The following is a 24,539-nucleotide window of genomic DNA, read 5'->3' on the forward strand; positions in this document are numbered from 1 at the left end:
TATCCAGCTTCCACCCTTCCCTATTTAGATAGTTGGTTTGCAGCTGCAGAACACCCTGGAAGAAACAGATTACCTGGATTCATTTCAGACAGGATATGGTCCGCAGGATTGCAGTAGGGATGGTGCACCCATCCTTGTTCTATATATTGATGCTATATTGGTATAAATACTAAGTTGAGGGCCCAGAGTCTTGATTGTGAGTTCACTGTCCATATAAATTGATTAAATATATTGACTGATGGTAAAATCATCTTTTCAACTTATTTGAGCCGTTGTTTCTTGCTTCCATTTTGAAAATCAAAACCAATTATTTCCCCTCCCCCTTAATTTCCCCACTTTCTTCCCCATTTTCAGGCTTCTCCATCCTACTTGCTGAATTTGCTGCCTTACAGTCCTTGCATAATTCCATCCCTTTCCATTCATTCCACTCCGCCTAGAATAGCCCCATGATGAGATAGGCGGCAAATAAATTTAACAACATAAAATTTATTTATCTAATTTATATAACAGACCATCTCACCCAAAGCTACTCTGGACAGCATACAATAATGCTAGGAGTAATAAATATCATTATTTAAAAGTATTTAAAAAAACATACAAAGCGATATGAATAGAGTCACCTCACAAATTCCTGTCCTTGGGATCCTTGGCACAACCAGGTCTTAACCATTTCTCAATGGTCATGTTTTGTCTTGCTCTCCTCTACCTTACTAGCTGGGTCCACCCGCTATTTTCAAAAAGCCATCCTTTGAATCATTTTTCTCTCAGAAGCTGCCCTAATTTGCCTTTAAATTGCAGAAGGATACTGCTTTTTTCCACTTCTACAATTTTTTTACTCTCCTGATCTCCCCTGTTCTTTCTTGAGCTGGTTTCTACTCTGAAACTGTCCTCATTAAAAGTACTGTTGGCCTCCCCAGTGCTAAGTTCAAAGGGCTCTGTTCCTTCATTATCTTTGACTTCTAGCTGCCTTTTATCTGATTAAGCTCTCTGTTCCACACAAAATGTTTGTCCTGTTATTGAATGAAACCACTTTTCTGGTTTTATACAATACATTGAAACACAAATGAAGGAATTCTCATTTTTTTAAAAATATTTTATTAATTTTTTATAGTTACAAATCTTTGTTGTTGTTAGTTGCGAAGTCATCTCCGACCCATGGGCTCATTAAAAAAAAATTCTCTAATTTTATAGGTATTGTTTGAAATAAAAAAAGTAGTTTGGGTAAAATGTTCATTTTCACCGTCGCCATTCTTCCCAATATTGATGTAGATTTTTTTCATTTTTCCAAGTCTGGTTTTATTTGTTTTAATAGTTTTAACATAATTATCTACTTTTATTGTTGCACACCTCAAACAAAGGAATTCTCAATATCCTGTGCATAAAGTTAAACTAATAAGCATGTTATGCAAATATAGCTGCTAGGTTTTTAATTGACCTAGTTAAGCATTTTCTGTGAATACAGCCATTTTTTTACCATCTTATTCCCTATTTGTCCTCCCTTTTATCTTTGCACCAAAATCTGAAAAAGGATGCAACTGCTTTAAAAAAAGGATGAAGTGCACTTTATACTTTCTGGATCTCAGTGGTTCCCTATTTAGTTGACTGTCTTCCTATATACAATATTTCATTCTTTTGCGCATTCCATAGCCAGGGTTCTTCCTCTGCTTTCTCACAAGAAGCCGTGTTTGACCTCCTGCTCTTCTCCTCTATGCCACCTAATTAGTGTGCCAATGGGAAACAGATCACTCTTTTCCTGCAGCAAATGATAATGGCAAATCTGTAGTCTGTAGTGGGGTGTTGGAAGGTTAGCATGGAACAGGAGAAAAAGAAGTGTATGTGAGATTGTGATTAGATGACTAAGTATAAATGTGTATGAATGAAATATATATGGTTCAAAATGCCACCCTTCATTTCTCCACACTTCTGCAAAACATGAAAAAGTGGCTACTTTAATGAGTGGTCTCCTTAAAAGCAGCTTTGTCTTTTTTCTCTGGGTCTTGAAAAGAGAGCCTGAAGCTTTAAAACAAATGCTGCACATACAGTTCCATACCTTTTTGAGCATTTCTTCCAAATTATCTTTGAAATTATCTTGTTATGTATGTATGAATGGCACGGACATTTACAAGAGGGATGGGGAAGAATTATGAAAAGTGACTGTGTTATCACACAAATGCTATAATTTACATACCTACATCAGATCTTGTAGCATGCTGTAATTTTGAAAATAATCTTAGTTTGTTGTGGACATTCTCATGAATAAGTGTCTGTATGAGGTTCTAACTTCTACATTTTGAGATCACAATCTTGCCCACCACTGTTATATAGCTTGGTAACCTTAGGAGTGCTCAGCAGCAGAAAAATGTAAAATCATACTTGAGTAACATATTTATTGGGGCCAATCAAATTAACATAAAGGTGTTGCAATTATAAGATTTTTTCCAAATTTCATGTGGATGGCATAAAAAGAGTAAGAATAAGGTTTTTTTAACCCAAGAGTTTGCATTGCAAATCAGTTGTGAGTCAGAACTAAAAACTGAACTCAGGGAATTTAGGTGCTAGAGATGCCATGTTAAGATTAGAGAGGGGAAGCATTTAGCTGTCAGATCCCTCCTTCCAGCCAGAATTTCTGAAAATTCAGAAAATCCAGCCATGTCTTTCCCTCTGGAGAAACATATTGAACAATAAATTAAACAGGGTAGGTTTTGCACTAAGCCACAGAAGGCTAACCAAACTAACATTAAATCAGGTTAGCAGGTTGTGTCTGCTTGATCTTTACCTAGTTAAATGCATTGCATAAATATAGACAGCGGTTGGGCTGGTCACACTTCCTCAACCCTACTGATTTTAGATTGTTCTTGTGAAAATAAAAGAGAAGGAAGATCATCCTTTACTTTATTGTCAGCTCCTTAAATGAAAGTAAGGCATAAATCAGGGGTCTTCAAACTTAGCACTTTTATGACTTCTAAACTTCAACTCCCAGAATTCCTCAGCCAGGCATGCTGGCTGAGGAATTCTGGGAGTTGAAGTCCGCAAGTCATAAAAGGGCCAAGTTTGAAGACCCCTGGCATAAATGATATAAATACTTAAGGAATAAAAACTATTGTTGTAGTTCTTCATTTGCATAATACTGTCTATATGGATGGTGCTCTACCAAGGAAAAAGTTCTGGTTCAAATTGCTTAAAGTCAACCTTTCAGCACAGCAAAAGAAGGGGGCAGAGACAGAGATGGGAAACAGGAGAATGGTAATCATTTATATTAATTACTAGACAACCTGTGACGTGATAGGTCATCAATCCACAGATATCTCTTTACCAGATTCCTCAATGTCTTCAACAGTGACAGAGCTTCTAATATACTGCATTTAGCAGAAAAGTTGAGATACATTCAGAGATGTATCTGCCTTGAAAATAATCCATGTTGAACTGCATAGCACAAAACATCAGCATAGGAAATGTTTTATGACATTTTGTATTATGTCATAAACTTCTTGGATAATGTTTATGTCATAAACATTTATAAAGTTTGCCAAATTTCAATTTTACCAGAGTCATGGGGTTTCAGATTTTGCATGCATTTTGCAAGTTAGCTCATTTGAGGTACCTCGTCCAGTTAACAGTTACAGGATTTTAGTAGTATGTAGATCAGCAGCTCCCAACCTTTTCTATACCCCGCATGCCTAGAACGCTTCTGATACATTCTTGTACTCCTTACAAAGTTTGAAATAAAGGCAATGAATTATGCCTATACACTATAATTTTGAAGACCCAAGTTTTTGCACTCCCTGGAATATCATTTCACACTCCTGGTTGGGAACCCCTGATACAGATCTATCCTAATAGTGAGGATTATCTAATATGCATACAATATTATGTATAAAATTAACAGAATCTAAAGCAGGCTCAGTAGTTCAGCCATTGTGCCAAGCAAGGAGTCACTTCATGACTGACCGGACTCACACATTGCATGAAGGCACTCTTTAGGCACTTTTTTCCCATGGCCACTTAGGGCTACTGCAGGGAGCAATGACAAAGCAATGTTGTCAGAGAAAAGGGAGATCCTGTGAATGTCCTGAAGCTTTGGTGTAGTGATGAAAATATATGTGCCAAACATGTTGAGTGCTATTTCACTTTTTTAACAGCAGTAAGTCAGCAAAGATTTTGTTGCACAATCTGTTGAGGCTGAAAAAAAAAGAGTCAATGAATGCCAAGGACTGTGAGGTCATTGACCACTGGCTTGTCACTCCTGCCATGTATCCTTACTTGCAAACTCCTGATTTCCTGCCACATACCAGACAAGAACATTATGGGTCCTTGTATATTTTCTATGCCTCTGTATTTCTTGTCTATCATTGTGCCACCCGGGTCCCCTGCAGGCTCTCTCTTAAGAGACACAGAAGTGGCATGGATGTATTTTTAGGCCTGGTCTTCACTAAGGCAGCCCTCTTGCATCCTGCTGACGCACCCTACAGCCTCACTGGGGGGCCGTTTCCACAGGGTGCCATAGCAACGTAGTGTGTAATGATAACTCTGGAGCCTGGCGTCTGCCCTGATAGGGAAGGCCTCTCTGGCGTTCGCCCTCGCCAAGGTGACAGACCATTGTACCTTCCTGACAAAGGAGCTTCATTGGAAATCACGCCCCCACAGCTGCTCTGGAGGGTGGTTCCCTCCTCTCCCCACTGCTTTGTGCCTCTGCTTGCCATCTGTTTCCCTCTGTACCCCCTCCCCCCTATTTCTTAAGAGAAACAACAGCAAATTCAGAACAGGCAAAAAGAAATCATGTTTTTGTCGTAGTTGTTGCTCAATCAACCATCAGTTTAGTGTGGGATGTGTGGTCAGGAGATGAAGATGTTAAATTTAAGGGTTTGAAAAGGTAATTCAGCAAATCTGTTGAAAAAAAGGATATGCTTAGCGAGATTGTGTATCTGTCATAAAGACTAAGGGGCATCGCTGGTTGTGGGGCATTCTCTGTGAGGTCACTGATGTTAGTGGAGATGAGCGGTCCTAAAAGTGGGCTATTAGTTTGTAGCTTGGCAATAGGAGACCTAAAATACTCATTGGACTACTATTGGAGATAGATGTAGGTTTGGTTTGATAGATATCACTTCAGTAAGTTATGAGTATGAATTATCTGGATCCTCTGCAGTCAGGATTCAGGTTTGGGCATGTGGCTAAAATGGCACTGGATGCTTTGAGGGCCATCCTCTTGGTTCTGTAATCCTTTCAGTAGTATTTGATATGAAAGACCCTGGTATCTTTCTACTCATCTACAAGGCTTGGTGGTGGTTCTGTTCTTATCTGAGTGAGTGGTTCCAGTTGCTGGTAATGATCTCCTAGGATCTCTAGTGGGGGTTCCCCATAGCTCAATGCTGTCCCCCATATTATTTAATGAAACTGCTGGGGGAGGTCATCTGTCCATTTGGAATGAGGTATCAGCAATATGTTAATCACATCTACTGATATGTCTTCTGGGTTGGACTGGAGATCCCATAGAAGTCCTGAACCAGTACCTGGAGGCTATGGGAATGTGGATGGGATGAAATGAACTTGTATCAAATCCTGTCTAAATGGACTTGCCCTTTGTCGATAAATGGCTGAGCAATCCAATAACATCAGTCCCAACACTTACTGTGGAAGGGGTCAGGCTCCCCATGAAGATGGGGATTGTGACTCATTGGCCTTCTTGACTCTCAGCTCCTGTTAAAATAGTAAGCACTGTGGCCTGGGGGGTGGATTTTTCCTCAACTTCAGGTTATAACATGGACCAAGATTCTCTGACTCTAACTCATGCTTCAATCATCATCTGGTTAGGTTACTATAATGCATTGTTTGTAGAGCTGCCTTTGGAGACGACCCAGAAGCTATAGTTGGTGCAGAATTAGGTGGCTAGACTATTGGTAGGAATATCCTGCTAGGAAAAATAACACCAGTCCTGAAGTCACTGCATTGGTTACCAGTATGCTTCCATGCCCAATTCAAAATGCTGGCTATTACCTTGAAAGCTCTATATAGAGCTTCAGTTGGTCTCCCATTTGTCAAGACGTTTCCGTGTTGGGGAACAACTGAAACCCTTTAATTTCTGCTTGCTGTGGAGCAAAAATTAGAGGAGGAAAACCTTTAGGGATTAAGAACTACTTTGCAATCCAGTCTTTTAGGAAGGTGGTTCCTTCTCCTACGCAAGCTTTGATGGTGCCAGTTGGACTACTTCAGATCTTCTGCTGCCCCAAGTGGTTGAGTTGTCAATTTTCAAAATAAAATCTGTTTCCACTGTTGCAGACAAAGCCTTTTTTCCAAAACAGCATTACTGAGAAGTGGCTGCTAAATTTAGGGCACAATCATGCCAAATTCAGCCACTTGAACAGGTCAATAAGCAAAAAAAACCTTCAAAGGCAGATGTAGACTGTGCATTTATATGCTAGGTTTTGATTTTCCATTTGTTTCCTAGAAGAAACCCTAACCTTTGCTTTATGACCCCCATCCCCACTTCAGTGTCTTAAAGTAAAGGTAAAGGTTCCCCCGCACATGCATGCTAGTCATTTCCAACTCTAGGGGCCGGTGCTCATCTCCATTTCAAAGCCGAAGAGCCAGCGTTTGTCCGAGGACGTCTTCGTGGTCATGTGGCCGGCATGACTAGACGCCAAAGGCGCACGGAACGCTGTTACTTTCCCACCGAAGTGGTCCCTATTTTTCTACTTGCATTTTTACGTGCTTTCGAACTGCTAGGTTGGCAGAAGCTGGGACAAGTAACAGGCACTCACTCTGTTACGCGGCACTCGGGATTCGACCCGCCAAACTGCCGACCTTCTGATCGACAAGCTCAGCATCCTAACCCACTGTTTAGAGTTCCCAGACAACATAGGCATGTGCCTTGTGCTAGTAAATTTTCAATTTATGTGCCCTTGAAAAACTAGTCCTTGGCTTACAATAATTTGTTTAGCAACTGTTCAAAGTTATGATGCTGCTAAAAAAAGTGACTTATGAACAGTGCTTGCACTCTTGGCCATTGCAGAGCCCCTGTGGTCATGTGATAAAAATTTGGGTGCTTGGCAATTGGCATGTCTTTAAAAAGTGTCCCAGGGTCACATGATCACTATTTGTGATTTTCCTTGCTTGTTTCTGAGAAGGAAAGACAATGGGGAAAGACAGATTCACTTAATGACCAGGGTGATTCACGTAATGAGTATGGCAAAAAAGGTCATAAAATCAGGTATGACTCAGTTCATGATCATCTTACTTAGCGACAGATGTTCACGTCCCAATTGTGATTGTCAGTCAAGGACTGCCTGTATTGAGATGGATCACTGTGTCTCCCACATCTATTCATAAATTGCTTTACCTGATTATAAACTCAGCAGTTTTATTCACACAATATGCTACTTTGGTTAGTGCTACTCTAGGTTAATTTTTTGTTACTTGCCATATTGTGCAAATCCAGCCGATTTAATTTATGGTCTACTATGTTGTGCAAACAAAGAAAATAGGTTAAGTCAGCCATCAAGTTAAGCATGTTGTGCGAACATAGCCAAAATGACCCTGACCATGTGTCCGTCTATGATTATGCTCCACATTTCTCATGCGAGTATCCTGCACACCATATGGCCTTCCCCCATCTTGGCAAAGGCTGGGAAGAACCCTGCTGCTTTTGTGTTGTTGCCGTTTTCCTAGGGTCCAGGAGCATAGCTTTTAATGTTGATTCATACTGTGCTGCACATAGGTTGCTATGCTTTTACTTAATTTTGTCTCTTAATCTGTGTTTGCTTGCTGGGAATGCTGGGGGGGTGGGAATACATTAGTACTGGGTAAACACAGCATACAACTCCCTATTCCTGCACATGCTCCCAGCAGTTCTTAGCCAATGCAAACAAAGTCTGTTTTGCCAGCTCATTGGCAGCTCTGCATGGTGGTGGGATTATGCACATATGTCTATAAATCAGTTTAGGGGTGTTTCTATCATCATCAACAATATGAGACAAGTATAATTGCCAGTCCAACTTAGATTAAACTGCCAACTGACTGGAGAAAAACATGTTGAGTCCTTTGGCCTTTAACAGCCATTTTACCTGCAGAAATCAGTAAGCGAATCTTCTTTTCATAGCAGAGAAATCAACATTATGGCCCCACTAATGACAGAAGATTAGATTGCTATTAAAGGCATAAGCACTAGATCAAAAGTTAACCAGCTTATCTGGAGCTGTTTTACATTGCCTCTGGCTATCCAAATGCACCTTGTACTGGCAAACAAAGTGTTAATTTTCCCCAGCAACTCTTTGTGTCCACCCATCTAGGAGGCAGAACCACATCAGGTTGATCTATAAAGACAGCTATTGGAGTCAGAGCCCTGGTGAGTGCCAGGTGAGGTTACGTATGTGGAACCGGCGACCCCTACAAGAAAGATCCTGGTGTCAGCTTTGACAGCTGGGCTGGACAGAGCTCTCCAGCAAGTGCCATTTCCTTTACCATGGCTGTCATTCATCCTGGACGATCTGGCCCTTATATGGAACTGCAGATGGGGTCAAGGCCTGACTCGGATTTTGATTCAGATTCTGACAACCCAGCCTTCAACAGCACCAAATCTGGTTCTGGTTATCCTGCCTGCTCCCAAGTGATCCACAGTGGTCACTTCATGGTGTCATGTCCACACAGCGACTTGGTGCCCCGTCGGCGCCATCACCAGGCAGAGCCAGAAGTCCCCGATCCTCCAAGCATTGATCCCACTCTCACCCGCCTGTTTGAGTGCATGAGCCTGGCTTACAGGTGAGTCTGGGAGAACTGCCTGCCTCCAACCATGTTCAATTCTTTTGACAGGTGGTTTTGAGAGATGACAAGTCTGCAGTCTGGCCACGGGGTGTCTTTTCTCAGGAATCCTGGAGATTCTGTTAAAGTGCAGGGGCCTTTTTATCCAGGAGGGGAACAGTCTGGAAAAGACAACACGAAGGATTTGATGTGGGAGATAAACCTAGGATCTCATAGTGGAGACAAAAATATGAACCTTGTGGATCTTTCTGCTAACCCACTCTGATTTTCATTGTCTTTTTCTTTCTGAGCTGAAGTCCAGGGTTTGTTTTTTTTTGTGATTCCTTGAATTGCAGTCTCTAAACTAGCAGAAACATTAGGCTGTCAGTAATGATGAGTCCTGAAATTCATCCTGTGATTGCAGAATTGCAATCGTGCAAAAATGCAGATTGTAAATCTGTTGGGGTACAACATTTAATGAACTTCAGGGAAAACTTCACTCCAGATTATCACCACTTTCCCCAGAATTTAAATAATCTATATGCCAATGAGGCCCCTCCCAGGTTGGGGAAGCATTGGTACAGTCCCTGGAGCATCCAAAGCCTCCTTACTTGCTCCAGAATCCAGATAAATGCATTTTCTCCTGTGCTGGTCTGCCAGCTGCATCTGACCAACTAACAGAGTGTAATTTACTTTGGAACTCTATGCCACAGGATATTGTGATGGCTCATATCAGAAGGGGATATTTCCCTTGCTGCTTTTTAATTAATTCTCTTGCTACTTTTACCCATATATAAAGCCATGGTTTAGCCATCATCATCATCTGCACTGCAGAGTTCACATTAACATTTAAACATACTGTAACAAATTCAAAAATTAAAATCTACATGAAATTGGTAAAATGAAAGGGGAGGTCTTGTATTGTCACCTTCTGGGATATATATTTTTTTTACTTCCTGCCTAGCCCTAGCCTATATCCTATGTTTCTTAGAACCCTCTTTCCATGTGCCAGCTGCTTATCTTCCAACCCTAGATATGATTGATCAAATATTATTGTTTATTAAGGAAGATAAAGTTGGTTGGAATACCACAATAAACTAAACTATTTGGCTTGGTGTTGATTAAGTCTGTTGTGTGAAGTGATAGCAAGTCTGGTTCGAGTGTGAAACACGTAGCCTTTCCTTTCAATCCTAGGGAAGAAGGAAAACAGATAAAGCCTTGCTATTGATGGAAACTTATGGGGACCTGCTTCTGCCTTTGGCAAAAGGGCTTTTGACCTCCCTCCCCTTCTCCCCAATAGCAAGACCTTTTTCTTCTTCCTTAGGATTGAGAGGAACAGCTCTGTGCAGAAGAGGTCTTTTGATCACAGGGAAATACATCATCAGCAATCTTTTCTTTTAACCAAGTTTCACCAATTTCCCATAGAACTTTTATGGTGGAATCACCCTGCTTCCTCAGTGGCAGTTTAGTGGAAGTCCAGATTTTGTAATTCATTTGAATCCTTCCAGTGTATCACAAGACCTTTCACTTTCTTTTAAACCAGGAAAGGGTAACATTTTTTTGTACTCCAAGTATTAAAAGTATTATGAGTATTACGTATGAGCTGTGGTAGTGCAGTGGTTAGAATGCAGTATTGCAGGCTACTTCTGCAGCAGACATGTCAAACACAACGCCCGGGGGCCAGATCCGGCCCGCGAAGTGGTTTCATGTGGCCCGCGAAGCCATCCTGGAAACAGTGAGGGAACGGCCCCCACTGCCTTGGCCCTGGCCCAGAGACCCTCCTCCTGCCAGAGACCCTCAGATCTGTCCCACTTCTGCCCAGGCCCCCATAGGCCCCCTTGATGCGAACGATGTAGAGCTGGCCATGCCCACCCAGTAGGCCATACGCACTCTAGCCATGCCCACCCAGTATAGGCCATGCCCACCCTGGCTATACCCACCCGGCCCCCTGAGGGCAACCGCAATGCTGATGCGGCCCTCAATGAAATTGAGTTTGACACCCCTGCAGCCTGCCTGCAGTTTGGCAGTTTGATTCTCACCGGCTCAAGGCTGACTCAGCCTTCCATCCTTTTGAGGTTGGTAAAAAGAGGACTCAGATTGTTGGGGGCAATATGCTGACTCTATAAACTACTTAGAAAGGGCTGTAAAGCACTGTGAAGCGGTATATAATAATAAGTGCTATTGGTATTAGAAGCTATTCGCTTGGAAGTCTCTCCCCGCCCCAATATATAGGTACACTCTTGTTGGAGCAGACCAGCAGTTTATTTTTCTCGGGCCAACCAGAGGCCTCTTTTAAAGCCATCACTACATTTGTGGAAGTGAATTCCTCACATTAATCTTGTGCTGTGTGTTCTCTTTCATTCCTTCAAATTCTCTGTCCAGTCTGCTTCATTGGATGGTTCCTGCTTCTAGAAAAAAAATCCCCAAACATTTTTATCTATGCCATAGATGATTTTATACCTTTCAGTCAGGTTCCCCTTCTGTCTAATTTTTTCCAGGTGAAAGCAGGTGATAGGAAGTGCCCTATCCTTTTCCTCTAGGGAAGAGGAAGTTATTTTGCTTTTCCTTTCTAACTTGCCCTCTCACTTCAACTCACGAATGTGAATCTCACCATCGCAGTTAATAGACCATAGTTTAGTATATTGTGTTGCCAACCATCTGGGGTTTGGTTTAGGTCAATTTGTGGTCCTTATTCCTCTTTCTTTGAAAGAGACATCTTCATTTGCTTGCCTAAACATTATGGCTTTGAATATTGCTGTTCATCTGCAAAAGTCTGCTTGTGTGTATTTTTTTTGACGAGGTCAGAAAAGTAGCATTTATTTTGTAGTAGAACCTTTTCATCAACCCACTGGCAGTTTGGGACAGCCTCAGTTGCGGGGTATTGCAGCAAATGCCTGCTTAAATGAGGACATTTTCCCAGCTTCCAGAGGCTGTTGGCTTCTGGACATGGTGTTCCCAAGCCTTGTTTACTTTGATCCATGGGGTGGCCCCAGTTCAGGCAAATCTGGAGATAGAAACACTGTAAGGACATCCCGCCTGACACACAAACACCTGTGATCTCACTGCTGCCTAAGCACAATTCTTTCTGCTTTATATACACTGTGCTCTCTGCTACTCCCAGCCCTTTAAAGAAATGTCATGACAAGAATGAATATGGAGAAAATGACTCACTCTCCATTCATACTGTAGAACTTGGGATCAGCTGGTTAAACTGAGCAGTGAGATCACATGGACACACTTTTCATATAAATGGCCCGGATAGATGTCATGTGGACAATTCTTCCTTGAGAGAGAGGGTTGTTCCAGCCCCCGTAATGAGGTATTGGTTCACCCCGTCCTTGAGTATCCATCACTAGATCCTACTACACTGGACAATTTTTATTGTTACCATATGTATGCTGCCTATACTGTATGGCAGACATGTCAAACACAAGGCCCGGGGGCCGGATCCGGCCTGCAAAGTGGTTTCATGTGGCCCACGAAGCCATCCTGGAAACAGTGAGGGAACGGCCCCCACTGCCTTGGCCCTGGCCCAGAGACCCTCCTCCTGCCAGAGACCCTCAGATCTGTCCCACTCCTGCCCGGGCCCCCATAGGCACCCTTGATGCCAACGATGTAGAGCTGGCCACGCCCACCCAGTAGGCCATACGCACTCTAGCCACGCCCACCCAGTAGGCCACACCCACCCAGACCATACCCACCCGGCCCTCTGAGGGCAACCGCAATGCTGATGCGGCCCTCAATGAAATTGAGTTTGACACCCCTGCTGTATGGTATGCTTTTGTGAGATGGATGGTTATATAACTATAATTAGGTTATACAGGTAGTTCTCAACTTAGGACCAGTCACTTAATCACCATTTAAAATTTACAGAGTTACTTACAACCCGGTTTTGGAATTATGAAAGCTGCACAATCCCCTGCAGTCATATGATCCCATTATGGGTGATTATCACTTGGTTCATTTTTATACTGTTTGCAGTGTCTTGCAATCACATGACCACAATTTGCTATGCATTTTCCGGTTTCTGCTATTTATTTCCAGTTTCCAGCAAAAACGCCTACTGGGGGATTTGATTCGCTGAATGACCAGAGTGTTCACTTAATGACTGCTGTAAAAACCAGTTGTAATGTCAAATCTGATTACATGAGGCCTCAGCTTACAATTGTAATAATTTACAACCATAATTCCCTGGTCAATTATGGACATGCGTCAAGTAATTGTAGCCCTAGGAATAACTTTTTGCAATTTGCTTAACAACCATGGTGTTCACTTAACAATTGCCCCGAAAAGGTTGTGAAATTGGGTCAGTCACATGAGTGACCCATTTTACAACTATCACAACTTATGACTATAATGGGCAGGGTCCATTACAGTCATAAATCAAGGATTAACTGTAATGTAACCTTACAATAAAAATAGAGCTAGTCCTTTTGAATGTGATGGGATTTCCATTATGACTATCACTGCATGCATGCTGTTTCTTCATTATGGTTATATAAAAATAACTTTGTGATTAAATCTGCGCCTTTACCTGTGTATTTCTTTTTCCCCATCCTTTGCTTGTGTTTGCTTATTTTTCTGTATCATATTTCTTCCTGCAATCCTTTATTTGATGGCAGTGTTGATACATTCTTATCCTGAAAGTATTCTCTTGGGGGGGAGGTTTGTTGCAAAAAGTGACAACACCATTGTGCTGATGGTTGGGTGCTATCTTGGGCAGTTTTGAAACTTTGTGCCAAGAAGAAGCAAGTATAAATGAAATTATGATATTTAGCGTGTTTACAAAATTTCTCAAGGCTTTGTTCCTCAGCTCTATAATTTATTCTTAACTTTCACTTTCCTACACTTTGGAGAAGGCAATAATCTCTCTCTCCCATCCATTACAACTTTAAAATTTTTAGAAAATCCTGACCATATCCTCAAGTATATAGCTATTATTGTCAGAGATAGAAGCAATGCTTTATTTATTATTTATTATTTATTTATTAATTTAATTTGTATACCGCCCTTCTCCCGGAGGACTCAGGGCGGTGAACAGGGCAATACATAATAAAAAACAAGATACAAAAATTAGAAAGTAATTAAACAGCAATGCCCGTAAATAAATTAGTACACATTAAAAGTTAAAACCGATTTATAAAACCCAACCCCATCCCATAAGGCCAGGCCAGCTTGTTCAAAAAGGTAGGTTTTGAGATCGCGCCGGAAGGAGCGGAGATCAGGCGCCATCTGAAGCTCGACCGGAAGATGGTTCCATAAATCCGCCGCGCCCACAGAGAACGCCCTCCCCCTGGGGGCCACCAGTCGGCATTCTTTGACCGGTGGCACCCTGAGGAGGCCCTCTTGTTCATATTTTGATATGAACAAAAACAGGGATTTACAGATAGCTGGACCTTGGGTTGGAGCCAGGTTGGTCTTCTGTATTCCTGAACCCACAATTCTCTGCTACCAGAAGCATGCAAATGCCTGGTTCTACCTGAGGCCTTGGCTTGGTATAGTTAGTCCTCAACCTAAGACCACAATTGAGCCCAAAATTTCTGTTGCTAAGTGAGACAGTTGTTAAACTTTTTTCAGTGCTGTTGTAACTTTGAACAGTGACTAAATGAACTGTTGTAAGTCGAGGCCGACGGGTACATCCCTTCCCAGCTACTTAGAATCATAGAATTGAGGTACAGGAATTGAATCATTCCTTTTCAGTGCAGGAATCCATATGAAAGAACTGTTGATAAGCAGTGATAAGCATCCTTTATTTGATATCTCTTTGGCATTTTGGTTCCATTGACAAATGATTCTTAATGTTGGGGGTTTTTTTTAAGCATTCAGTCAGAATGTCCTGTAATTTAAATCCATCATACATATCTTGCATTCTGAGGTAACAGAGAAAAATTTTGGCTTTCTGATGCATGACAGTATTTCAGATATTAAAGTTTCATTATATTCCCATTCAGTTTTCAGAGAGTGGATCATTTTCAATTCTTTCAAGCTCTCTTCATGGGATTTACTGTCTGTCCTCCTAATTATCCCTGAACCTGTCTCAGTTTGTTTAAATAAATATTTTGCAAACCTAGGAATTTTAACGTGTGTGTACTACAACTCCCAGAAATCCTTAGTCAGCATGAAAAACACTGAACTACAGTAAATCTTTGTGCCCCTTTTTGGACAGAAGACTTAAAGTGGGATCTGACATACATAAAAGGTACCTACTCTTCCATCATTTGGAAAGCGTTTCCCCTCTGGATGCAAATGGGATTCTAGTTTAAAGGTAGTCCTCAACTTACAACAGTTCATTTAGTCACCGTTCAAAGTTACAATGGCATTGAAAAAAGTGACTTATGACCATTTTTCACACTTACGACTGTTGCAGCATCTCCAGGGTCATCTGATCAAAATACAGTTGCTTGGCAATTGTCCCGGGGGGTGATCACCTTTTGCGACCTTCTGACAAGCAAAATCAATGGGGAAGCCAGATTCACTTAACAACCATGTTACTAACATAACTGCAGCAATTCACTTAACAACTATGGCAACAAAGATCGTAAAATAGAACAAAATCCACTTAACAACTGTCCAACTTTGCAACATCAATTCTGGTCTCCGTGTGGTTGTAAGTCAAGAACTACTGGTACTTTTGTTGCAGCCTTGCTACACTATCAAATTATATTATGCTATGATCCTTTACACACAAGCATTCCCCATCTATCCCTGTGTATTTTATTTCTAAATAAAAAAACTTTCGCACTTGTCTGTCCTGATGAGCATTGTTTGAATATATGTTGAAATAGGACAACCATTTTTTTGAAATGGTATAGGGTTTCCTGCTTGAGTAAGCAGTTGGACTAGAACAGGGGTAGGCAACCTCGGCTCTTTTATGACTCATGGACTTCAACTCCCAGAATTCCTGAGCCAGCCAAGCTGGCTCAGGAATTCTGGGAGTTGAAGTCCATGAGTCATAAAAGAGCCGAGGTTGCCTACCCCTGGACTAGAAGAACTCCAAGGTCCCTTCCAACTCTGTTATTCTGGTAGCTATTGTATGTGTCCACTTAATTGTGCCATCCGCATTTAAGTAACTTGCTGATCAAAATGTTAGATGATGTTCTGTCAAATGCTTTTTTGAATCAAGATATCTTATGCAGTATTGCGTAAGACATAGCGGTAGCATTCTCACAATTTACTAAGAGAATTGCCTAACAAAAATATGACATAAGATTAGTTTGGCACGATTTGTTCTCAGAATGTTTGCAGGTCAGGCTCTTTACAATTTGTTTGAGAATCTGCCCGGATATCTATGTCAGACTAACTAGCTGGTTGGCCTTCTGTTTCTATTTTGAAGATAGGGACACCACCGTGTTTCCCTGAAAATAAGACCAGGTATCTTTTTTTGTCTCCAAAAGAGGCATCAGGTCTTATTTTCGGGGTAGGCGTTACCTCACCTCCGGCACTGAAAGCCCCCCTTGCCGTCCACTTCTTCTGGGGCCGAAGTTCTGCAGATGCATTCGGGCCTGAATTTTGCAGTCTGGCCTTTCCGGAAGGCCTCAGCAGCCAAGCACCGAGCTATGGATTCAATCCATAGCTTGGTGCTCGGCTGCTGAGGTCTTGCAGAATCGAGCTATGGATTGAATCCATAGCCTGGTTCTTGGCTGCACAGGCCTTCCGGCCTTCCTGTGTCTGAGAAGTGCAGGCATGGCTGCAGAAGAGGCCTCAGAAGAAGAAATGGGCTGGCAAGGAGAGGTCTGGCTGCATGATAAGTGGGTGTGGGGCAGGTGGGGCAGCTCTACTCCCCCCCCACCCTAGCTTGATTTTTAGGTGTGTGCCTTGCCCCAAAACTAGGGTTTATTTTTGGGATAGGGCTTATATTAGGCCCACTCCCAAAAAATCAAGCTAGGGCTTATTGTTGGTGTAGACCTTACTTTCAGGGAAACACGGTATTTGCCCAATCCTGTTTTATAAAATTACTCAAAAATAGTACATAAAGGCTCAGACTACACACTACACAATATTAGTGAGTTCTTTCAAAGCCTCAGTATGCAATTCATCTGACTCTGGAGGACTGAACTAAATAAATATTTCCTGACTATATTTCTATCTGTCTTGAAATTCAATCCTGCTCCTTCATTGTGCTTTTGACAGTTTTCTGGCAGAACATGTCCTTTTTGTTTGCTTGGTTTTTGAAAGGAAATTGTAATTGTTCATTTACGAACTCCCACTTGCCTTGGGCTCCTTTTCCATTCCTTCAGATTATGAAATCCTGCTCTGTTTATTTAAATATGTATCATTGAAGTAATCTTTAAATCTGTAGGGACAATAAGCACCATATAAACCATTAATAGGGCATGGTTAATTTTATTCTGTAATTGTAATCAGTCTCCCCTAATTATCCTGGCAAAAGATCATGGAGGAGATAAAGGTAGTCCTCAATTTACAAGTGGTCATTTAGCAGCTGTTCAAAGTTATAGCAGACTTCCTCAGAGCTATTTATGAGCCAGCTGCCCCACCCACCACGTTGACATCCAGCCCATACTTACAGCCCTTTGTGGCATACTGTGGTCACTTGACTGTGTTTTACAATGATTTTTTCCTGGAAACTGGCATTTCTGGTTTCTGGCAAAATAGCACTTAGACTTGTATACCGCTTCACAGTGCTTTACAACCCTCTCTAAGCACTTTACAGAGTCAGCATATTGCCCCCAACAATCTGGGTCCTCATTTTACTGACCTCGGAAGGATGGAAGGCTGAGTCAACCTTGAGCCACTTGAGATCAAAGTGGCTCAGATTTTCCTGTAATGCTGCATTCTAACCGTCGTGCCACCATGGCTCCAATGCTGTGGTGGTACACAATGGATTTGCTTAATGACCATTGCATTTGCTTAATGACTGCTGCAAAAGAAATCACAAAATCAGCCACAGGCTGCTTAAGGACTGGCGTGACTGGCCACAGTTATGGTTGTAAATCAAGGATTAGTTTTTCCTATAATTTTTTTCATTTATCCCTATTTGTTCAAGTTTGGTCCAGGCACTAGAGGGAAACACTTGCATTCATGTTATTGGGGTGGGTGTGCGTGAGAATGTCACTTTGGACCAAACAACCTCACCTCATGAGAAGTGCTCTTTATTTCTTGAGTCTTACACCCAGTGCACATGCAGGATTAAGATGGTTTTCTATCTAATTTTGACTGGAGGACAGAGAAGCCTTAATTCAAGAAACAGGAAGCTGATGCATGCCTGGAAGAAAATCACTCTCACTAGCTGTCCTTCATGAGTCATCTTTGGCCAGCAGCCCTGTATCTAGACAGCCTGTCATTTCAGAATGTTTTCCTTTGATTTTTACAATCTAACATTTAGATATGAGTGGCTTTATCCAAGAGATTGATAGGGCAAGTTATATATTTCCTGTTCTCTAGAGAAGAGCAGAACAAAGTTCATTCTGATGAGCCAAGTGCTACAAGAAGATTGCTTCTCTTTCCTTTCCTATCATTTAACTTGAATTGCACTCCTTGGCCTTCTCCCCCTTCTCCCAAAGGTTGGGCTAACTTTGACAATAAGAAATTCACCCAGAGTAAGATTTAATAGTCTTCTGCACATGTGATAGCTGCTTTTTCATTTATATAGTAATCAGAGCAACAAGCTAGATGTAATTAGGCATCACTGCAAGGTTTAAGGAGATGGGGAGAAGATAGAAAAGGAAGACATTCATACAGGATTCCTGTCTCATGAATATAAGTCAGAATATATTTTCATGGAACTCTCTTAAATGCTCAGTTCTTGAAGAGGTTGTTCCTCCAAATACCCTCTCTCAATCGGATGCCGTTCATATATGTTGACCAACAGTCAAGCTGCCTGGAAATTCTAATAGTTGTAATTCTGATATCTCTCTAAAACACCAGACTGAGTTATGCTGATCCACGTTGTGTTGTTGGACAACACTATTAACCTGGTCATTAAGTGAATTCATTGTTTGAGTTTACACAATACAAATCAAGGAAATTGCCTTTACATAATGTATTAAACCACATATGCATCACACAAGCTAGCCAAGGTTAACACTAATCACAGTGGACGTACTGTACTATGCAAACCAATTGCTAGTCTATAAATGATCACTTGTTTAATTGTGTTGTGTGAAATCAGACACAGGCATTTTTGTTTGGCTGAATGTATTCAGTATACGGTAATCAGATATTATATTTTATTTGAGCAATGTGCACTTGATCTCCAATGTGAATGTAGGCTCCTGCATTTAAGGCTCTTAGTATTTAAGAATCCTCTTTTGCGTTAACTAGCTCTCAGGGTGCAGTGTTGTATCAAATTCTGGGAGCATTGAGTGCAAACTGGAAAGTTACCATGAGAGCTTCCTGGCATTGAATTCTAACACTGTTTGTCTGATGGATGTGTGTGTGTGTGTGTGTGTGTGTGTGTGTGTGTGTGTGTGCGGGGGTGGGGATTCCACCAAGTTATACTAGTTCCACACTGGTCTAATTCCAAATTCATGTGCAGTACTGAATACAACACAGCATCCTCCATTGCAATCTCCTATTACTCCATGTAAGAGAATAACTGGGTTTGCAAAACAGGCTAAAACATAATGTAGTTGGTTTAATAATATGATTTAGCAAGGGGAACAAATCAAGCCATTGTGGTTTGTAAAAACAAGGATTATGGCTTTGTGTGAAGCCAGTCAATTGTGCAGTAACTGTATTCAATCTATATTTAAATATACCATGGTTTAACCTGATTTCTGAACATAGTAAGTGTTCCAAAGAGTCTAACTCTTCTCCCTTTCTAAAAAAAGCCAAAGAAAGGATACGCATGGAATAAATCTATTTTACTAAAGAGCAAAATAGATTATATGAATTATCAGGCAATCTGTGGACTCTTTTGGCTCCTAGGCAGCTGGAGAGCTTTGGTCGGTAGGTGGCAAGAGGCTCTTTTGCCCGATTCACCTACTTGGCACTAGCAGAGAGTGTTTGTTCTGAATCAGGGCAAAGGGTCCAAATTCTCCAAAACAGTAGCAGTTCAGAAAGGAGAGTTGCTCATTAGTTCAGTCTGCTGGTGTGGGGCCTTGACTTAGCCATGTCTTTTCAAACTTTCAGAAGATCATGAGACAAGAGTACAGGACTGCTGGGTTTGAGCCTTTTCCTGATAAGTGGGGGCACTCAGCAGGCACTTTCTGTTGGCACACTTTGGATAGGCATATTAATCTAGGTGGTTTCAAAGATACCCAGGTCCCAAATGACACACGGGCTTTATAGGTGGTAACCAGCACCCTGAATTGTACTTGGAAACAAACTGGACCAGTTGACCAGGATCTACCTATTCCCCCATTCTGGAAGTTGAAGTCCGCACATCTTAAAGTTGTCAAGTAGTAGTGTGATGAAGGAATAACAAAGTTGATCCTTTATCAAATGGGCAGCTGGATACTACATCAGCTGGAATTTCCAAGCAGCTTTCAAGGACAGTCCCAGCTAAAGAAATTACAATCATTCAGGTTTTAGATCTTCCTGTTTTGCTTTTGGTTATATCCACAGCTGAGGACAGCTCTGCCCATCAAACAGGATGGATACTGTATTCACACATCACGTTGACCTAGTTACTGAAATAATTAATTTTCTGGCTTTGCACAATATATTGAGGCATAAATTAAACAAAAAGTAAAACAAAATGACAAGATTAACACTTGACTTAGAAATTGCCTGAAAGCAGCTCCTAGGTCTTTAACTGACTTACTTAAATGTGTTACGCAAATACGTTCTATGTAACCTTGATCCCCTCCATTCACACTGTCCTCTGCAGGCATTTTGTGGAGAACCATAATAGCTAGCCAGTGATTCTGCAATCCTTGATTACATGTACTTAGAAGACTAAAAAATGATGACAAAATAAACAACACTTTCCTCTTTCTGCTGCCATTGTGATCCCTTGGCACCATCTAAGGTTCTTTGAGAGCTGATGTAATCATGGCTGTTGCCAGATGAAGGCTGGAGAATGGAAAACATTTGACAAAAAGATGACTGTGGTCTTCCTTCTGTTCACTCCCACTGCTGTGGGTTGATAGAGGGACATCTTTGGCTTTAGATTTGTTTCTTTGGTAATTGCTCGTAATAATAAAGTAGGTTTTGCAGATAGGAGACACTGTAATAAATCTATAAACTGCTTTTGATTAGGGATGATTGACTGATCAGTTACTTTTAAATAGAGGAAGTTTGTTCTGTGTCTGTGTGGTTGTACGTATGGTTTGGTATCTTTAATTATTGTCAAAGATAGCCTGTTTGTGTCACGTTTCTGACGGATGAGCTCTTCAAAGAACACTGAGGCATTGTTTACCTTAAAAGTCTTTTATTAGAGCCCTATAACATCGGCAATGCTTGTGAAAAGCTGGAATCTGAATTCCCCTCCCCTTGGCACAATAATATTAAACACAATTCTCCTCCTTTCATCGCTGCCATTAATCACATTCTCCAATTAGTTTGAAGGGTTAGTTCTCCTTCCTTAGCATAACCCCCCAGTTCTTTCTTATCCTCTTGTTACATTCAACCTTGAAACTATTCCGCTACTGTTGTTTATGTCTAACCAATTTCTCATACATTCTTCCTTCCCCCTCCCTTCTTCAACTAACCTTAACTCTAAAAGTGATATACCAGTAGAAATATGAAATAGCTACTTCATCATCTTTTGTCAAAGCAAGAACATCTGATGTTAGCAGCGTTGACATCCGGTCCCCCTTACAAAAAGGACAGATTCTGTAATGTAAACAAAAACACAAATTAGGAGCTGGCTTTTGGTTTGTTGGGGTGTTTCTCATAAAACTTTTTGATAAGTCTGTCAGCTTTCACATTGCTAGATTTCACCCAAGTGGCTTCAGACAATGGGTATCCCTTTCATTGTACTAGGTACTGCAATTTTCCCTTAAAAATTCTAGAGTCAAGAATATGTTTCACTTCATAATGGGTCTGACCTGCTACTACGAGGGGTCCGGGTGCCTTCTTAGGGGGAGGTCTTAAACTGGAGGCCCGAAAAGCTTTCAGTAAGCTACAATGGAAAACCGGGTAAATTTTCCCCAAAGGTCTGGGGAGTTTCAATTCTACTGTGACCGGGTTGATGATTCTCACAATGGGGAAAGGTCCTAAGAATTTCGGTTCTAATTTCTTGTTGGGTACTTTAAGAAGTAAGTATTTGGTTGACAAATAAACCTTTTCCCCAACTTGGAATGTCCTTTGGGGAGCTCTCTATTTATCAGCCTACTTTTTGTAGGTCTCAAAAGTCTTTTTTAAGGCCATCTTTGTGTTTTTCCAAACTTCTTCCCAACCCCTCACCCATTGATCAAGTGTCTGGGAAGCGGAGGGCAACTGAGGGTATTCTGGTATGGGGTTGAATTCTTTCCCTGTGAATACCTGGAAAGGAGTGTAGCTAGTGCTGCTGTGTACTGAATTATTGTAAGCCATCTCTGCGAAAGGAAGGAGGTCGGTCCAGTTTGTTTGTTAGTAAGAAATGTAGCATCTGAGATATTGTTCCATCATTTTGTTAGTGGATTCTGCAGCCCCATTAGTAGCCAGGTGAAAAGCAGTTGAGAAGCCTTGAGATGATCCAATTAATTTAAGAAAATTCCTCCAAAATTTTGCTGTGAACTGCACCCCTCTGTCTGAAATTATTTGCTTAGGGGCGCTATGTAGCTGGTAGATATGTCTTAGGAACAATTTAGTCAGGCGTTGGGGCCGATGGGAGTCCTTTACAGGCGATAAAATGAGCCTGTTTTGAAAACAGGTCTATCACAGTCCAAATGACAGTATTTTCTCTACTGTCAGGTAGGTCTACTATAAAGTCCATAGCTATTTCTTCCCATGATTGAGAAAGGTCGGCCGGGGAGCTGGCTTCAGGCAAGTTTTCCTCCTCCATGATGGGATCTTTTCCAGACTCTTTGTCAGCCTGACTCCCAAACTTGGAGACAGCGATGGGAGTTCGGGACCCCCTAGTTAGTTTGCAAAGTTGGTGGATTCCAGCTTGATGTCAAGTTTCCGATGGATGAGCTCTTCAAAGAACACTGAGGCATTGTTTACCTTAAAAGTCTTTTATTAGAGCCCTTATAACATCGGCAATGCTTGTGAAAAGCTGGAATCTGAATTCCCCCCCCCTTGGCACAATAATATTAAACACAATTCTCTTCCTTTCATTGCTGTCATTAATCACATTCTCCAATTAGTTTGAAGGGTTAGTTCTCCCTCCTTAGCATAACCCCCCCCCCAGTTCTTTCTTATCCTCTTGTTACATTCAACCTTGAAACTATTCCGCTACTGTTGTTTATGTCTAACCAATTTCTCATACATCCTTCCTTCCCCCTCCCTTCTTCAACTAACTTTAACTCTAAAAGTGATATACCAGTAGAAATATGAAATAGCTACTTCATCATCTTTTGTCAAAGCAAGAACATCCAATGTTAGCAGCATTGACATCCGGTCCCCCTTACAAAAAGGACAGATTCTGTAATGTAAACAAAAACACAAATTAGGAGCTGGCTTTTGGTTTGTTGGGGTGTTTCTCATAAAACTTTTTGATAAGTCTGTCAGTAAAAATACCATTACAAAAATACCATACATTCTTCCTTCTCCCTCCCTTCTTCAACTAACTTTAACTCTAAAAGTGATATACCAGTAAAAATATGAAATAGCTGCTTCATCGTCTTTTGTCAGAGCAAGAAAAAACGATGTTAGCAGCGTTGACAGTTTGGTTATTTTATGGTTCATTTCAATAAATTGACTAAGCCTGTTGTATAGAGTCAACATAGTTCATTTGCCTTTAACATGCTATGGAAACACAGTAACTATATTTAATTATCACTGTTTTAGTCTTAACATGCGAATCCAATGAATGAATTCATAGCTTGACATTTTTCTACCACCCATTTCACCTTTTGGAAGGAAGAAGGATAGCAGAAAAGGTTATTGAAGGCTATTTAGAGCTACAATATCCAGTTTGGGATGGAGGGTTTTTTTGGGTGGGGGAGAGAGAAAAAATCTCACATGACAAGTCCTAATAATTGGTTGGAGTAACTTTTTTCAAACTGCCGCTTTCCCAATATATAGGACTATAATTCCCTTTTGACTTACTGGCTTTTGTCTTTCTGATTTTTGTATCTTTGCTTGATTCTAAAATTTAGCTAAAGATTCACTTGTCTGCATAAAACGTTCTCTTAGGATAGGTGTCTTGATATTCACCTGAAGACTTTGAATGTCACATATGGTACTAGCAGGTAATAATTGAACTAATGGCAAGAAATCCATTGTGGATATTGTTGTCTAAAACTATGGGGTAATGGAGTAACAGGCTGCATACTCTATTCCCGTGGTGGCGAACCTATGGCACGCGTGCCACAGGTGGCATGCAGAGCCCTCTCTGTGGGCACGCGCACCGTCACCCCAGTCCTAGGCCTTCAGCTGGGTTTTATAAAACCTTTTCGCTTTAGGCCTCCTCCACTGTGTGCCAAAAAAGGTTCAATCAATCAATTAATCAATTTCAACTTCTTACGGAAAAAAAAAGATCTTGCAAAGTTGGAATTGATTGATTGAACTTTTTAGACCCACCCAGTCTGCCGTTACCACTGCAGCCACGCCCACCCAATGGGCCACACCCACACAATTGGCCATACCCACCCAATGGGTCATGCCCATCCAATGGGCCACACCCACCCACTGGGCCACGCCTACCTGACACCTGTCAATACATAAGTGGGTTTTGGGTTGCAGTTTGGGCACTCGGTCTCTAAAAGGTTCGCCATCACTGCTCTATTCTATCTACTATATCAACCCATGATAGCTAA

The 24,539-nt window shown here is 41.3% G+C and overlaps 1 protein-coding gene across 1 annotated transcript in view; it reads left to right on the forward strand.

The window, feature by feature from the left end:
• Positions 1 to 8,455: 8,455 nt before the first annotated feature.
• MLXIPL (MLX interacting protein like) overlaps positions 8,456 to 24,539 on the forward strand; it is a gene marked incomplete at its 5' end in the record, with an annotated part of 55,231 nt that continues 39,147 nt past the window's right edge. Inside the window, one exon of the mRNA XM_083379483.1 lies at positions 8,456 to 8,751. Within this exon, the coding sequence (XP_083235609.1) occupies positions 8,456 to 8,751 (296 nt within the window). The remainder of the gene's footprint in view (positions 8,752 to 24,539) is intronic.

The sequence above is a fragment of the Vipera ursinii genome (assembly GCF_947247035.1).
Source record: "Vipera ursinii genome assembly, chromosome: 1".
NCBI classification, from domain to species: Eukaryota; Metazoa; Chordata; class Lepidosauria; order Squamata; family Viperidae; genus Vipera; species Vipera ursinii.